General features: G+C 43.3%; 1 protein-coding gene across 1 annotated transcript in view; it reads left to right on the forward strand.

Annotated features, from left to right (window-relative positions):
- HYDIN (HYDIN axonemal central pair apparatus protein) overlaps positions 1-18,318 on the forward strand; it is a 333,125-nt gene that overhangs the window by 112,497 nt on the left and 202,310 nt on the right. The window contains exons 15-17 of the mRNA XM_042780857.1: positions 201-336; positions 4,710-4,874; positions 6,515-6,667. Coding sequence (XP_042636791.1) covers positions 201-336; positions 4,710-4,874; positions 6,515-6,667 — 454 coding nt within the window. The remainder of the gene's footprint in view (positions 1-200; positions 337-4,709; positions 4,875-6,514; positions 6,668-18,318) is intronic.

Genomic DNA, 18,318 nt, shown 5'->3' on the forward strand with positions numbered 1-18,318 from the left:
TTTTTTTTTTTTTTAAAAAAAGTAGTGACTGGGACCTAAGGTAGAGGGATGATTGAGAAGATTTGAAAATGATTAATGTAGTTATTAGAGAAAAACCACTGTGTGACAATGACAAATGTGTTTCACTTGGGACTCTGTGTTCTTTGTATGCAAACAAGCTCTGTATCCTTTTGAATTGTTCAGTGGGCTCCTTCCAACAGGTGTGTTGTACCCACCCTTCGTGTGGCGAATACTGAGGTGAACTTTGGGCGCTGCTTCCTCAAGTACCCCTATGAGAAAACGATCCAGCTTGTGAACGATGGTAACCTCCCCGGGTGCTATGAGGTTCTGCCTCAGGTCAGTTCTTTCATCCTCTGTCAGTGTGAATTTTTTTCAGTTGGAGTCACTCAGTGGGAAAGAGAAATTCTCCTAAAGAGCCATATTCCTCAACATATGACCTTATGTAATTCGGATTTTTAACCCTCGGATAATCTCAGGATGTTGTAAAACCACAGCTGATGGCCATCTGCATGTGTGAGGAACTGCAGGTGCACACCGTGGTTAATTTCTCAGGGAAACTGTCCTTGATAAAGAAGCAGAAGGGTCAGTTAATCCAACACATAGAAGTAGCACCTGGAAATAATTGCCTGGGAGTTAACCACACTTGGAGAAGGAAGCAGAGCTAGGAGTTTCCACTTATGTCCGTGGCTCTGACTTGAAAAGCATCACTAAGATACTAAAACCAAACCAAACCCACTGCCGTAGAGGTGGATCCAACTCATAGCGACCCCTCCTTGGGTTTCTGTGGCACTATCACTATGGAAGTAGATTGCCCAACCTTCCTTCCGAGGAGTGGCTGGTGGGTTTGAATCACCAGCCTTCTGGTTAGCAGTCAAATGCCTCAGGCACTATGCTGCTCCTCACTAAGATACAGTGATGCAATATTTATCAATGGACTTGTGGGACCAGAAGGCTAGAAGACTGAGGAAAGAGGAATTATACTTTAATATTTTATGAAATTTATCTTTCTACATGCCACGACACCTCGCTAGGTTGTTGTTGTTGTTATGTGCTGTCGAGTCGGCCCTGACCCATAGCGACCCCTCCTTGGGTTTCCGAGGCAGTATCACTACGGAAGTAGGATTGCCCAACCTTCCTTCCGAGGAGTGGCTGGTGGGTTTGAACTGCCAGCCTTCTGGTTAGCCGTCAAGTGCTTTAGCCACTATGCTACCAGAGCTCCTACCTAGCTAGGTAGGGAGACTAAAAAGTTAAGCACATATAGATAAAAGATTCAAAATAATCTGTACAGGTGAAAGTAATGGAAGTTACTAATGAGGTGCAATTAATCAAAACTACATTTTGGTTTAAAATTCAGTTATATCAATACGGTACTCTAGTCAAAATCCATGCCACAATAATCACACGGAGGTTTTATTTGACTACAAGTTCAATGAGTTAAAGGAGTAGTATGGGGACCACAGAACAAAAGCAGCTTCAACTGAAGGAAGACATACCCACCAGTCAAAGCAGTCTGAACTGTGTCTTGAGATCTTGTCATTGTATTTTGTATTTTAAATGGGAACTTGACAAAAATGAATCATGTTCAGAGTAACCAGTAATCCTTGTCATCTGGAAATCTAAGTCATACGAGGAACGGACATAAACCCACCCCTGTGAAATCATTGTTGTTGTATAAAAGCTAGTGATGTGCTGTGGAATAGGGTTCTGAGTGACACATACTGGTAAATAGTGAACTACAGTCATTCCCTCATTTAAAACACCTGTGTTGATATGTGTCTGAATGATCATAGAAGCATTATTGACAATAGCCAAGGATGGAAACAACCTGATGTTCATTAGCTGATAAATGGATAAACAAAATGTAGTATGTCCATACAGTGGAACATTGTTGCTGTCACGTGGTGCCATCTAATCAGTTCCAACTCAGAGCAAGCCCACGTACAACAGAACAATCACTAACCAGCCCTGTGCCATCCTCAGAGTGTTCTCTTTGAGCCCATTGTTGCAACCACTGTGTCAATCCGTCTCATTGAGGGTCTTCTTTTTTCCTGACTTTGTACTTTACCAAGCGTGATGTCCTTCTCCTGGGGCTGGTCCCTTCTGACAACATGTCAAAAATACGTGAGACGTAGTCTCACCATCCTCACTTCTAAGGAGAATTCTGGTTTTACTTCTTCCAAGACAGATTTGTTTGTTCTTCTGGCAGTCCATGGTTATTCAGTATTCTTCACCAACACTGTAATTCAAAGGCATCAATTCTTCAGTCTTCCTTATCCATTGTCCAGCTTTCATATGCATATACCAAAAAAAAAAAAAAAAACCCCAAACTTACCGCCATCGAGGCAATTCGACTCATAACGATTCCTCCCTGGTTTTCTGAGGTGGTAACTCTATGGAAGTAGATTGCCCAGTCTTCCTTCTGAGGAATGGCTGGTGGGTTTGAACCGTCAGCCTTGTGGTTAGCAGTAAAGTGCCTTAGGCACTATGCCACCAGAGCTCCCACATGTGCATATGAGACAATTGAAAAATACTGTGGCTTGGGTCAGGAGCACATTAGTCCTCCAAGTAACATCTTTGCTTTTTAATACTTTCAAGAGCTCTTTTGCAGTACATTTGCCTGATTCAATACATTGTTTGATTTCTTGACTGCTACTTCCATGGGTGTTGATTGCAGATCCAAGTGAAATGAAGTCCTTGGCAACTTCAGTATTTTCTCCATTTAGCCTGATGGTGCTTAGTGGTCCAGCTCTGAGGACTTTTTTTTTTTTTTTTTTTTTTTTGAGGTGTAATCTATACTGAAGTCTGTAGTCTTTGATCTTTATCAGTAAGTGCTTCCAATTTTCTTCACGTTCTGCAAGCAAGGTTGTGTCATTTGTATGTCTATTAATGAGTCTTCCTCCAATCCCAATGCCACATTCTTCTTAATATAGTCCAGCTTCTCAGATTATTTGCTCAGCATGCAAACTGAATAAGCATGGTGAAAGCACACAACCCTGATATGCACTCTTCCTGATTTTAAACCATCCATTATCTCCTTGCTATGTTTGAATGACTGTCTCTTTGTGTCCAAGTGTTCAGCGCATCAAATGTATTCTTCACATGGTCTCTAAATTCAAGTTGGATATAATCAGAGTCACATTTTGGCTCTCATGGACTTGTTTTAATTTTCTTCAGCTTCAGCTTGAACTTGTGTATGAGCAATTGATGGTCTCTTCTCCAGTTGTCCCCTGGCCTTGTTCTGACTGGTGATATTGGGCTGCTTCTCTTTCCACAGATGTGGTCTGTTGAATTCCTGTGTATTCTGTCTTGTGAGGGCTACATATATAGTTACTGCTTATGGTGTTGAAAAAAGAATATGTTGTTAGTCTTGAAAAATGCTGTCTTGGAATGTACTACTTCGGAGATAATGAATAATGGAATATTATTCAGTCATAAAAAGGAATGGAATATTGAAATATGCTACAACATGGGTGAAACTTATGTTGACTGAAAAAAAGCCAGTCACAAAAGGCCATGTGGCATATGATTCCATTGATATGAAATGTCCAGAATAAGTAAATCCATGAAGAGAATGCAGAGTGGTGGTTGCCAGGGACTGGGATGGAAGGAGGAATAGAGAAACTGTTTATGGGTACTAGTTTGCTTTTGGGTGATAAAAACGTTTGGGAAGTAGATAGAGGTAGAAGTTGTACAACATTTGAATGTATTAAATGCCACTGAGTTGTTCACTTTTAAATGGTTAGTTTATTTTAAGTGAATCTCTCCTCAATTAAACAAAAATGTATTGAGCATCTCCTTTGGGCCAGGAAGTGGGTATGTAGAGGAGGTGTCTAGTCATACCCTAACAAGTTTACAGCCTGTGGGAAATGGACAAATAGACAGCCACAGTGCTGCACAGTGCATCCTGTGTGAAAGGGCTGCAGGGGGTGCTCCCTGGGGAGAGAGGAAAAGCCCTACCTCGGAGCCCCGGGGATACCCAGGTGGGGGCAGGGTAACTGAGGATGAATGTGCCGAGCAGGTTGAAGGGAAACAGCGTTGCAGGAATGGTAACCACACGGGCAAAGGATTGGAGGTGGGAGGCAGTGCAATGTGATAAGGAAATACCAGGGCCTCTATTGGTGGAGTATGAAGGGGCGAGGTGGAGGGGCAGTGCAGCCTGGAGGTGTGGGGGCTTGGTTAAGGAATTCAGCAATGGGAAGCTATTGTCTGGAACTAACTCATGTTTGGGAGAGTTTATACCTCTTGCTAGGTTGTGAGCTCTGGATTTCGGCCCTTGTGCACTCTCCATTTAACTAAACTGTCTCCTGGCTGTAGTGGAGTGCCCGTTGCCATTCTTGCTTGAGTAGTGATGCCTTTGTAAGGAGCCTCCATGGACTCAGGACAACACATGTTTCAAAATAATTTAATATGATGTTGGTTAGATGTGAGGATCTAAATAAATATTGGAGCCCAGGGGAAGCAGGAAAGAGATGATTATAAGGACTGGCCGTATTAGAAGTAGCATGATTAGGATTGGAATACTGAATCATTGTGGGAGAAGGACGAAGAAGAAACTGAAGATGACTCTCCAGATTTGTGCCAGGTTAACTAGAAAACTAGTGTGGCAATGAAAGGAATGAAGTCATACATAGAAGGAACTGAGAAGAGTATGCCGTATTTCATGCCATGCCTTGGGTGTGATTGTCCCTTTGGCCTTTCTCTCCCACCAGGTGTGTGAGGATACACCTCCTGTGCTGCTCTCAAGCCCCGCCCCTTGTGGCATCATCCCTCCCCACAGCACTGTGGACATACCTCTGGCCCTGGAGACACAGGTCATTGGAGAAGTCACCACTGTAGTCTACATCTCCACCTTTGGAAGCCAGGATCCTCCTATGGTGAGAGCTAGATTTTCACAATTGCCATTAAAATTGTTAGACTTCTTATGGAACATATCAAGCTTCTTCATTTAAGACGTGCCATATTCACATACCCTCCAGTTTGTAGTTCTAGTTTTACATTTTCATGCTCCACTTGTAAAATACTAGTGCTGTGCTATTTAATGAATCTATTTGCTGATACACGTGAAAGTAGGGGTGTTTATAGCATCTGTTCTTAAACCTAGCTGAATATCAGGTACATCCCCAATGATGGGAAGGGGCTAGCCCATCTGATTTTTCTTTCTTTTTTCTTTTTTTAAATATCCTTCTTGGGTGTTAAAACCAAAAAAACCAAACTCACTGCCGTCGAGTCAGATCCGACTCTTAGTGACCTCGCCTTGGGTTTCTGACGCAGTATCACTCCAGAAGTAGATTGCCCAACCTTCCTTCTGAGGAGTGGCTTGTGGGTTTGAGCTGCCAACCTTCTGGTGAATAGTCAAATGCCTTATGTACTAGGCCACCAGAGCTCTTGTGTGTTACTGATATAAAACTGGGTTTGGTGTCACTAGTTTGCAGCATGTGATCTGTTAGATCTGGTTCACATGACTGCTTGCCAGGTCGCTTTCTGTATGTTGACTGGATTTACTGCCTATCTTAACCTACTTCTCAGAAGGAAGATGGGGCAATCTACTCCTGTAGTGATACTGCCTCGGAAACCCAAGGAGGGGTCGCTATGAGTCAGGGCTGACTTGCCAGCACATAACAACACCAACAACAACATTAACCTACTTAAGCTGTTAAGAGAAATAGTCTCTCTCCCAGCTTGGGAAGAGGAAGCAGGGAAGGCTTGAGCCACATAGAAGGATGGATCATGAATCCTAAAGGAGTTTGCCCAATAATCTGTCTCCCTAGACCTTTGCTTAACTTGTACGCAGGGTGATGGCAGCTTACTTTTGCTTGAACTGATTCTGATCACACAGAGAGTTTAATAAACCAGTATTTTGCTTTTCTGCATTCCACGTAAAATGTCATAGATAAGTCACCTGATGTACAAAGCAGTGTTGTAAAGGCAGGCCAACCCTGAAACAACCGCCAGTCTTGGGCCCTACTAGCCTAGGTGCCCCCTCTGTGCAGATGCAGTACTGTGAGAGTGTGGTCCTCTTTCTTGGGCAGACACAGTACCCTGCAGGGGAGCTGGGCCAGGGAAGCAGAGCAAGGAATGGATGCATCCAGTACCTCTGTGTACAGTGGCCCTGCCCTTCCCCACGCTGGTAAAGCAACAGAGCTGGGACTCAAACGCAGCCACATCTGACTCTGCAGTGCAGGTACCTAACCCTGTGTTAAGTGTGCGTGAGGCTGGAGAACCAGGAAGGAGCCAGAGGACCAAGACCTCTTTCCCCCTTCGTGTGTGGCTGTTGGCTGCCCCAGAGAAGGTGCTCGTCCTCCCTCGGGAGGGATTCCAGCTGATTGGATAAGGTCTAACCCAGCCTGGCCATCCCTAGGTCCCTCTTTACCAGTGAGAAGCAATATCAATTTTAATGATCACCTTTTTATCCCCCTGCTTTTTATTAAAGAATGGCTAGACATTTTTGTTTTAATTGATTTTAAAGGCCAGCCATTTTCATCTAGTCCTGTGTTCTTTCTCTTGTGGAATGCAGGCGTGTCGTTTAAAGACCATTGGAGAAGGCCCAGTTATCTACGTACATCCCACTCAGATTGATTTTGGCGATGTCTACGTCCTAAAGGACTCCTCCAGCGTTCTCACTCTGTCCAACCAGTCCTTCATTCCTGCATTATTTCGGACATGGATGGTGAGTAGGTTGTAGAAACGCCATGTGATGCAAACACGGCTTTAGATCTCCTACAGGCTACGGACCTGTTTTTGCAACATGTCTTTGAAAATGATTAGCGGAAGTAGAGATTTGCATGGTCAGGCTGTTGCCTGACCTGCCATCTCCATCCCCAGTTCCTCTTTATTAGAGTGATTAACAACACAATACGCATGTCTTTTTGTAAACAAGTAAATAGATTTAATATAATCCCAATTCGGGAAGCTGTTCCAGAGGTCAACAAGATCTGCTTAGGAACTGTACCTAAGCCTGGGACCTCCCTCCTAAAACTACTTGTTAAATGTTTCTGTAACTGAAAGCACGTCTTTGTATTTAACTTTCATCGCTTCGGCTGTAAATGTGCTAGTATGTTTATGCTATTTGTATTCTCTCTTCCTGCTGGGAATATTTTAAAGTAGGTTATTGTTGGGAAATACAACAAAATAGTAGTCACCAAGAGTAGAAAGGGAAGGAAATAACAAAGCCAAGCAGATACAAATGGTGCCAGAAATGCGGGTAAGCGCATATGCACAGCTGCTCTCATGATGGAGCCTAATGTCTTCCCTTAATATTAGAGATAGTTTAAGTTTTATGTGAATTTAGCAATTTCTAATCTACTAATTGAAACTATTCTTGATTTTAGAAATTATTTTCTAAATTCAAATACAGAAGCTTAGATGATGTAGCCCTTCTCCTGTCCCCACATTACTGGCATTTGAATGAGCGCTAACATTTAGTTTCACCACTTGTCAGATGTTTCTAGAGAATAAATATTAGTAATTTCATAAAAGTTGCTGTCAGGAGACAAGGTATCAGAGTTTTCTACTTGTGACGGCTCATCAGGAACTCACTGGTACCGATCGATAGCCATTTATCGTTATTTTTTCATTATGTTTATCGTTACTCCTTGTAAAGAGAGCCCTTTCCATGTACAGGACTGCTTTTTTTAATATTAAGGCTCTGACATAGTCCAGGGTTGCTCCAGTGCTTTCTGGATCTTGTGTAAGAAGTGATTTTTAATGGTGTGTAAAGAAAAACCCTATGGAAGAGGCTCTTATGCTAGTCTTTCTCCAGTGGATTAACTGATGTGTTTAGTAGAAAGCAGTACCAGAGGAGGTTGTGCTGCATGGTCCAGTTTATGTGCAGAGTTGATGGTTGAGGAGGACATGAGTCAGGGGCCTGATCAGAACATGGAGAGGGTGACAAGGGGCATCTTAGTGGGTGACAGAGGAAGGAGATGGGTGGGGACTGAAGGTGGAGACCCCAAGAAAGCTTAAATGTAAATAGTCAGTGAGTCCTTCTCTACCGCCTTTCCTATCTTCTCAAATATCTCCAGCTTTCACTTTTTATGGTAGTTTCTGGTGACGTTTTTAAAAACAAAAGCACATCAAAGGCCTGTTGTTTGATATTAATACATTGAATGACTCAGCTTGTTTGAATAGTTTCCTTTAGAAGGATCAACACAAGGCTGGTCCCTATGAAGTGGAGGTTAAAGTTGTCCCAAATGTCCAACTTTTCCAAACTGTTGTGCCAACTCCATCATCTAACATCAGCTCCTCCTCCTCCCCTCAGTACTGCCCTTCCTGCCTTTGGGTTCCATATTTCACTGTGAAGTCTCACAGGACTCACAAACTGCCAAGGAAAGGGCTCATGGGTGGTGGAGGCCGGGGCTGGCAAGTCCCAGGTCCATGTGTCGATCTGGAGGTTTCCCCTCACTCACGTGGTTGTAGGGGCTGGCAACCCAAATTGGCGGATCAGATGATCAGCTGCTGTCTCAGGTCCATGGGTGACATGATGATGATCAAAAGGCAAGACTGGAGCAAAAGAGAGAACTTTCCCAGAACATTCACATATTTACCCTCAAGGAACTAAGGGTGGTGACTTGAGTCACACCCTCCAGCCTGGCAAGACTCAAGATAATCCCACCCTAAACAGACACAGAGACTAGGATCTACAATACATTACAAAATGGAGGACTACAGCTACAAACCAAAACCAAACTCATTGCTGTCGAGTCGTAGCCGACTCATGGAGAGCCCTCCTTGCGTTTCTGAAGCAGTATCTCTACGGAAGTAGATTGCCCAACCTTCCTTCCGAGGAGTGGCTGGTGGGTTTGAACCGCCAGCCTTCTGGTTAGCAGTCAAATGTCTTAGGCACTATGTCACCAGAGCTCCCAAGGGCCATATTAAACAATTCACTGCACTGTATGACCAAATCGTTAAAATGGGACTTTTCCACAAAGATTTTGTGATCCTGTCTTTTGATTCTTTCATCATCTTAAATCAATAAATTCCAATTCCAGGGAGACAAAGTGTGATATGTGTGCTCTGCTATAGAAGCCTCCCCCACTCCCAATCAAACCTCTCTTGGAAGATGTATTTATTGAGTTAGTTGCCCTTGTAGCATAAAAGTTAGGAGCCCTGGTGATTAGGCACTCAACTGCTAACCAAAATGTTAGTGGTTTGAACCCACCAGCCAGTCCACAGGAGAAATACATGGCAGTCTGTTTCTGTAAAAATTTTTTGTTGTTTCGTGCTGTTGAGTAGGCTCTGACTCATTGTGACCCTGTGTACAACAGACTAAAACACTGCCTGGTCCTGCGCCAGCCTCACAATCCTTGATTGCATTTTTGCAGCCATCATGTCCATCTATCTCATTGAGGGTCTTCTGGTTTTTCGTTGACCCTCTGCTATACCAAGCATGATATTCTTCTCCAGGGAATGGTCCCTTCTGACAGTGTGACCAATGTAGGTGAGACTAAGTCTGGCCAACCTCATTCCTAAGGAGCATTCTGGCTGTACTTCTTCCAGGACAGATATATGTTTATTCTTCTGGCAGTCTTGGTATTTTCAGAATTCTTCACCAATACCACAATTCAAAGCTACCAACTCTTCTTCAATCTTCCTTATTCATTGTCCAACTTCACCATGCGTTGAGATAATTAAAAATACAATGGTTTGCATTAGGTCAAAGATTTACAGCGTTGGAAACCCTATAGGACAGTTTTGCTCTGTCCTATAGGGTCTCTGTGAGTTGGCATCAACTCATTGGCAACAGGTTTGTTTTTGTGTTATTTTTAATAGCAGAAAGTAGTTTCAGCTGTAGTTTTCTTAGGTGAAAATTAAACTAATTTCATATTTCAGCTGCAATTTTTGTTGTATTTCATAGTTTATACTATTTGTGTTAATGTTACAGAAATGAAATTAAAGCTAACTTAGAATTTAACTACAGTGGGAAGATAGTGAGATACAATTTATTAAATTTCAATTTGATGTACAAAGCTGAACCTTCAAACTCTTCCTTGCAGAAATTTCTAACCATTAGAAGAGTTTCAGTTCACTGTTGTTTGTTTCCTAACCAAGCCCAGAGCTGGATACCCAGGTTAAAAAAGTAAAAACACCAAACTCATTGCTATCAAGTCGATCCCGACTCATAGCGACTACCTTTGTGTTTCCAAGGCAGTAAATCTTTATGGAAATAGATAGCCCAGTCTTCCTTCGGCGGAGTGGCTGGTGCGTTTGAACTGCCAACCTTCTGGTTAGCAGTCAAAATGCTTTAGGCACTGTGCCACCAGAGCTCCTTGGATATCCAGGTTAGTGCATTTAATTTCCAGCTCACTCTGAAATAAGTAGGGCCAAGAGCACATTCTTTGCTTCTTCTATTTTTGCTACAAATTCAGTTGCTAGAAGTTGTTCTTCTCTTGTCTTGCTGGGTGTCCCTGCAAAGAGGGGTCATTCTCTCTCCTTTCTTGGATGCCTGGGAATGTCAGCCCTACCCAGGTGCAAAAAGGGCAAGGAGGCCACATGTTCTGACCTCCTCTAATCCCACAAGAGGAAGACAGAATCACCATCCAAGGCCTATTCCTGCAAGGCCAGACATACTACCTCCCTCCAGCCCTTTCTCCAACCATTCCTCCCAAAGTACCCACCGCCTCTCTCCTGGGTTCAATAATTCGCTGCAGTGGCCACACAGAACTCACAGATTATGGGGTTTATTAGGGAAGCACCAGGCTATATTTCAAGTTCAGGAAAAATGCTCAATCTCTCTCCCAGCCCACCATCTGTCAGCCAAGTGTCTCATAGTCTCTCCCCCAGCAGTGCATGTCCCTCTGTGTCTTACTCAGCAATGCGTGTCTCTTGTGGCTCTTTCCCAGCAGCACGTGTCTCTCAGGAACACCTTCTCTTTCAACAGCACGTCTTCCTCAACCAGCAGTCAGAGAGAGTTCTGCCTCTAGGAGGCCTCCTTTTGAGCCTGGCAGAGTGACCAAACTAGCTAATCATAGCATCAGAACTCTAAGCATCTGAGAGAGAGTGAAAACCTCCCAGAACATTGTTTTGTGCCACTCCCAACAGAAATACTCCAGGTGGACAACTTTAACAATCAGGAGCTCCTCAGTTGCTCATAGCAAATCCCCCCTTGGAGTTAACAAAGACTTATGGGTAGAAAAGCCACACTAAGTAATTTTCCTGCACTGCACCAGGTAAGGCAACCACCATCAGCTGTCTGCCGTGATCAGTCCCTTGCATGGCCTTAGCAACATGGCCACCCCTGTGGTTGGATTCTCCCTTAGCAAGAAACATCTGTTAGCCACAAGCTGAAAGCCCACCTTCACAAGGTGAAGGGAGGATGAATGAGATATTTTTCATTTCTCAGAGATAAATAAACCCACTGCCATCGAGTCGATTCTGACCCATAGCGACCCCCATTGGATTTCCAAGGCAGTAAATCTTTATGGAAGTAGATCGCCCCATCTTCCTTCCCTGTGCCACTAGAGTGCCCTCAGAAATAAGTACCACATAAAAAACAATTTTTTCACAAACTAAAGCTACTTACTGATATGGCATAAAGAAACAGTGAAGAGTTTGTTTTATCTGTGCCATTAAAACTTAGCTGATCTGAGTGCAAATATTGATTACTACAAGGAAGAGTATCCTGGGATTTGGTGCAGTCATGAGACCCCATGAGCCTTTTTGGTGGGTTCCTGTCTTCTGCCAGAAAGAAAGAATTACTCGGACAGACAGACAGATTTTGCGAGCAGGCCTTTAATGAAATGCTGCATAGTGGCATGTTAGCCGGTACATGAGCTGAGCTGCTGCAAGTATAGAGCTAGTAGAGCTAGTGGACACAGGGACATATATAAGGAATGGAAGTGGCCTCACTACAGTTTTTGTGACGAATACGTTTTGTGTGTGGGAGCTCTGGTAACATAGTGGCTAAGGCACTTGACTGCTAACCAGAAGGCTGGTGGTTCAAACCCACCAGCCACTCCTCGGAAGGAAGATGGGGCAATCTACTTCCATAGTGATACTGCCTCGGAAACCCAAGGAGGGGTTGCTATGAGTCAGATCCAACTCGACGGCACATAACAACGACAATAACATTTTGTGTAAATTACCCCTACTGATAGGGACTGGAAAATTACAAGATATATTTAAGTTGCAAATTAGGTTGTTTCAAAGCCTTTGCTGATAACAATTACAAAATGCAAGAAATGGTGACCAGCAAAACTGCTATTAGGAAAGTATGAAATGACCAGACTGTTTACTGCAGATTCTTGGGTGTGGGGTCAGCACGTGAGACCTTGTGACGGCATCCGTCTTGATCTGCAGACAAGCAGATGCCTGGACTGTTCCGGAAGACAGAAACACCATGAGCCAAGAATCCAAATAAGGAAAACATGCAACCTGTGCACATGAGTCGCCATTAGTGTGGCTTCCACATTGAGTCCCCTGTAATTACTGTTAGCAAGCTGGAAGCAGCAGCTAGCTTGTGTACTGGCTGACACTCCATGGTGCAGCATTTCATTAAAGGCCTGCTCTCAGAATCTGTCTGTCTGTCTGAGCAGTTCTTTCTAGGTAGAAGACAGGAGCCCAACAAAGAGGCTCACGGGGTCCCTGCCCTGTGACAATCCCTTTTCCTTTCCTGTAGAAGGCCTGAACTATCAGCTGCCTTAAAGGCTCCCAACCACCCTAAAACCAAACCCAGTGCCAATGAGCTGATTCCAACTCATGGAGACCCTACAGGACAGAGTAAAACTTCCACATAGGATTTTCTTCCCCCCCACACACACATAAGGTTTTCAAGGCTGAGACCTTATGGAAGCAGACATCCTCATCTTTCCCCCACAGAGCATGTGGTGGGTTTGAGCTGCCATCCTTTTGGAGTGACTAAAAGCCTGGACCACCACTCCACTAGAGCTCCTTTAAGGCTCCCAAGGGGCTGACTTATTTGGATTTAAGCTGAAGAATGCCAAACAACAGAATAGGTCACCTCTGATTCAGAGGGGTGGAAAGAACGATCAGAACGTGGGAACAGAGCGTGGCAAGGCCCTTCTGGCAGAAGTGTGTGGCTCTGCTTGCCCAGTGCATTCTCCCTGGGAAATGGATCTCAGGGTGATCAGCAGAAAAGAGGGCAGGGAGTGGCCCTGGGCTGGAAGGGAGCTGCTTGCCTGTGTGGGATCCCTTGCCGGGGCAAGCACGGTGCTCAGCACTTGTTTGGGAGCATCTGGGATCCTTTTCCTTTTACCCTCGGCTCTAACTCTGACTGGTGTTCAGTTCATGGAGCCTGGGTACAAATGTCAGTGACACTTTGGATCCACCTGGCAATAAGACATCTTCACATTCATGGTATCAATGGATAGCTTTTCATTTCATTACACTGCAGTTGGAGTACATGGTTTGTATGGCACATAGTCTTTGAAATGTCTTTCTGGAGGATATAGCATATAAATCTGTTTGTATAGTATTCCATATGACCTTAAAGAGAATGCATGTTCTCTAGACACTGAGTGTAACACTTTATCCATCTGTATAGCTGTCTGTCTGTATTAGATCAAGCTTATTAACTGTAGTGTTTGGATTTTCTTGTTGTTAATGTTGTTGTTATGTGCCGTCGAGTCGGCCCCGACTCATAGCGACCCCTCCTTGGGTTTCAGAGGCAGTATCACTATGGAAGTAGATTGCCCCACCTTCCTTCCGAGGAGTGGCTGGTGGGTTTGAACCGCCAGCCTTCTGGTTAGCAGTCAAGTGCTTTAGGCACTATGCTACCAGAGCTCCTCTTGGATTTTCTTAGCCTTACTAATTATTTGTCTGATATAATAGTTTCTGACACACTTCTATCAAAATCTTCTACTTTTCTGCTTATCCTTAAAATGTTATCAATTTTTGCTTTATATATTTCAAGGATATTTAGTACATGCATATAAATCCGTGACTTTGATTTCTTCGTGGTATATAATTCCTTTTTTCCAATATGTGACATTTATCTTAATTCCCTGTTTACACTTTGTGACTTAAGTTCTCTTCTGCCTGATAGTAATATCATTACATCAGCTTTCTTTTAGTTTGTGTTTATCTGATATATCTTATTATTTATTTTAAAATGTTTTTTGTGTTTATTTGTTTAGAGATCATTGTTAGGTGCTGTTGAGTTGATTCCGACTCATAGTCACTCCCTGGACAACAGAGTGAAACTCTGCCTAGTCATGCATCCTCACAACAGTTGCCAAATTCAATCCCATTGTTGCACCTACTGTGTCAGTCCCTCTTGTTGAAGGTCTTGCTCTTTTTCATTGATTCTCTCTTTAGCAGGCATGATGTCCTCTACCTTATTGAGAGAGGCCCATTTAGATTCAGGTCATTTTAGTCAGGTCTTAACTACTTTTTACAGTGCTCATAGTGCCTAAGGCACTTGACTGCTAACCAGAAGGCTGGCGGTTCAAACCCACCAGCCACTCCTAGGAAGAAAGGTTGGGCAATCTACTTCCATAGTGATACTGCGTCAGCAACCCAAGGAGGGGTCGCTGTGAGTTGGGGCTGACTTGATGGCACATAACAACAACAACAACAATGTATTAATTACCATGTGAGTACTTAGAAAAGATGGTGAAATGTGTCTTCAGTTGGCATAAGAGATAAGAGTTCTTCTGCCTTTCCCTTATTTGTGAAAATTCTATAAAAGTAGGGTCAAAGGAATAAAGATAGAGGAAGAGAATAAGATTCTAGTTTATCATGGTGGGCATCTGTTCTTTTACTACATAATAGTCATGGCCATTCCAAAACAGACTGGGCACCTTCTGAGCCATCTCAAGTGATCCATTCAGTGACAAGAGGATGCCAGTGATCCCAACATCAAGAGGCTCCCAGCAGCAAAGGTCTGTGCTCTGAGCCTCTAACCTCCACACCCCCTTGAGATTTCTTTGCCAGAACTTAGCACAAAACCCGGAAGACGGTCAAGCACGTCTATTGATTATAAACCACAGTGAGAGAAAGAAAGCTAATGACTTGAACATTAGGTAACATGATGGGTCAGCACTTCCCTAGAATCAGACCGACAGCATTAGTGGTTGACTATGATTAATTTATTTATAAACTAAAGCCAGAGTGAAAGAAGATTTGGTTCTCTTGACACTAGAGAGTTGTCCATAAAAGAAAAGAGAAGCAGCCCTGTTTCCTGCACACTTTGCAAGCCTTTCTGTCTTCATTCTGCCTTTCCAGCTCTTAATTAGGACACATTAAAACTGCCCCATAGGGTTTCCAAGGCTGTAATTTTAACAGAAACAGACTGCCATATCTTTCTCCCACAGAACCACTGATGGGTTTGAACTGCCAGCCTTTCACTTCAGATCCGAGTGCTTAACCACTGCACCACCAAGGAGCCTTGTAGTAATGGGAGATAGGAATAGTCAATATTAAGCCAGCACAAAGTGAAACAAACATTTGCATATGATGGGCAAACACAAGAAGGGGCACACCGGGCAGCTTGTTTGCTTTGTTCATGGAGGTTTGTTAGTGGGATGAAATCCCCAGTACTCATTGTCTTAGTTATCCAGTGCTGCTTTAGCAGAAATAGGGATTAGATGGGCTGAACAGATAAAGCGTGAGAATGATCCAAATGATGAAACACGTCAGCCCACAGATTTAAAAGCATTATCAACACCAAGCAAGATAAATACAAAGAAAGCCACATCTAGGGACCTCACAGTCAAGCTACTGAATATTAAAGAGATGATCTTGAAGTCAGCTGGGGAGGGGGGGAGGGCCAGATAATTGTAAAAGGAACAATATTAAAATGCCAGATGACTTGTCAGGTAGTCCTGAAGGTAGGCACCATTATGAAAATAAGAGGACTATAAAAAGTCTTCATATTGAAATGTAGAGGTTTACATATTTTCCCTCTCAATTTCCAGAACACTAAGAGAAGATTAGAAGATTCTTCTGTTGGTGTGATAGTTGGAGCTATGTGTCAACTTGGCTGGACCACAGTTCTGTGTGGTCTAAGCAGTTATGATGTGGGTTGTTCCAATGATGGGATCAGACGTATATGCTTTGAGCAGCCAGTCTGTTGAAAGGGAGTGTCCCTAGGGGTGTGGCCTGCTTCTAGTACATTTATGGACATCCTGGGAAAAGAGATATTCTTCTGTGGATCAGGATTCTTTTCTGCTGCCTACAACTGTCTGTGAGCAAACAGTCCACTCTTCAGCCTGGAGATCTTGGATTTATCATTTGTTGGAGTCAACAGCCAGTATACCGCCTGCCAACCTTGAGTTCCTCAGCCCCTGCAGCTGTGTGAGTCGGGAAGAGCCTCCAGCTTGATGTTTGATCCAAGAACTTGAGACTTGCCAGCTTCTATAAGTGTGTGAGCCATTTTCCTAAGATAAATTTCCCTTTCTCTCTATATATGAGATTTGCTGGTATTGTTTCTCTAGAGAACCCAGTCTAACACACTTGGCAGTTTGACCATGCACAAGGAGAGGTAGACATACCCTGATAGTTGGGCATCTAAAATGCCTAGTGGCCCTTGGCTTGCTGCACTCAAGCACACAGAGTGCTTCACTCTTAACTGTATGAGTTCATCAGGCTCCACCTGGAAAGCCTGTGATGCAGAAGTAAGGAACACAAACAAAGATGAGAACTAGGAGGAAACAGAGGCAATCAGGGGAAGAAAGCTTTAAAACAAAACTATGATTAATAGCCTCAGGAGAATTAAAGAAGGTTTTGTACTTATGAACAAGAATAGGATGACATTTTTTAAAAGACAGAACAAAATGTACTCATAGAAATTAAAAATACAATGACAGAAGTTAAAAATTCAAAAGAAGAATTGACAAAGAAAATTGAGGTACTAGCCTAGAAAGTAGAACATGAAAAAGAGCTAGACAATAGGAGAGAAAGAAAATATTAGACAATTAGAGTTTGTTCAGGAGATCTAACATCCAAGTAAGTATTCCAGAAAGAATGAAAATTGGAAGTGAGAAAACTACTCAAGAAATAATTCAAGGAATGTATCCAGGGTGGAAGGAGAGGAATTTATAGAAAAGACCCATTACACATACAACATGACATGTATGAAAACAACATTGTTAAAGCACACCATCATTGAGTCCAGAACACTGGACGCAAAGAGATCGTAGGAACTTCCAGAGAGAAAAAATCATCGTCAAAAGAAAGGATGAGGAACTAGAGTAAATGAAACTTCTTGACAGCAATACTGGAAAACTTTGAAGGAAGAAAAAAAAATATTTTCTGAAGGAAAATAAATGCTAATCTTGAATTCATCAACCAGACAAAAGATTAATCAAGTATGGAGGGTAGAATAAAGACATTTTCCACATGACAGGATTTCAAAAAATTTATGCTACACGTACCCTTCTCCGGAAACTACTGAAGAGTGGGAAGACGTGAGATTCAGGCCTGGGACCTCAGACACAGGAGACGAGCTCGAGGGATTCACAGGCTGCTGCTGCCTGGCGCCTCAGGGGAGAGCTGCTCACAGGCCCAGAGTGCAGCTGGTCCACAGGGCGTTGGAGAAGCAGTGGCTCTAGGAGAGCCTTGTTGCCAAGAAGACGGAGCTGATAGAATATCTGATGTATCTGTAAGTTAGGTGGAGGGCTTGGGGATCAACCAGTGAAAGATACACAAAAAACCAAACAAAGGTGAGACAATAATTCCAGGGAAAATGAAAGTTGTAAAAGAAAGGAAGGGTAATAGTACCCTCTTCCTAACTCAGCCATGAATCAAACCAAACCACTGCCATCGAGTCAACTCACAGCGACCCTATAGGACGGAGTAGAACTGCCCCTGAGGGTTTCCAAGGCTGTAAATCTTTGTGGAAGCAGACAGTCTCATCTTTCTCCCACAAGTGGCCGGTGGGTTTGAACTCCCGACTTTTTGCTTAGCAGCCGAATGCTTTAACCACTGTGCCACCACAGCTCCTATCAGCCATGAACAGCGTTTATACAATAATGTAAATGCAAATATTTAACAAGCACGAACTATATTGGGAGGATGGGGAAAGGAAAGTAGAGAGAAATAAATAGAAAAGGAAGTGTGAAAGAGGGAGGGAGGAGAGGAGAGGAACCATTATTTTCCATTTTAAAAAATTCCTGTTGAGTGGATTCTGCTTTACGACGACCCCATATGTGTTGGTCTGAGGAGAGCTATGCTCTGTAGAGTTTTCAGTGAGTGATTTTTTGGAAGATTGCAGACCTGTCTTCCAAGGTGTCTGGGTAGACTCGACCCACCAGCTTTTCACTTAGCAGGCAAGTTCCCTGATAGTTTACGCCACTCAGGGACTCCTTTGTCTTGCATAACCAAAAACCACCAAATCCACTGCCATCAGACCGACTCCTACTC

The sequence above is a fragment of the Orycteropus afer genome, unplaced genomic scaffold (genome assembly GCF_000298275.1).
Source record: "Orycteropus afer afer isolate SDZICR_OR568_19922 unplaced genomic scaffold, OryAfe1.0 scaffold00067, whole genome shotgun sequence".
Lineage (NCBI taxonomy): Eukaryota > Metazoa > Chordata > Mammalia > Tubulidentata > Orycteropodidae > Orycteropus > Orycteropus afer.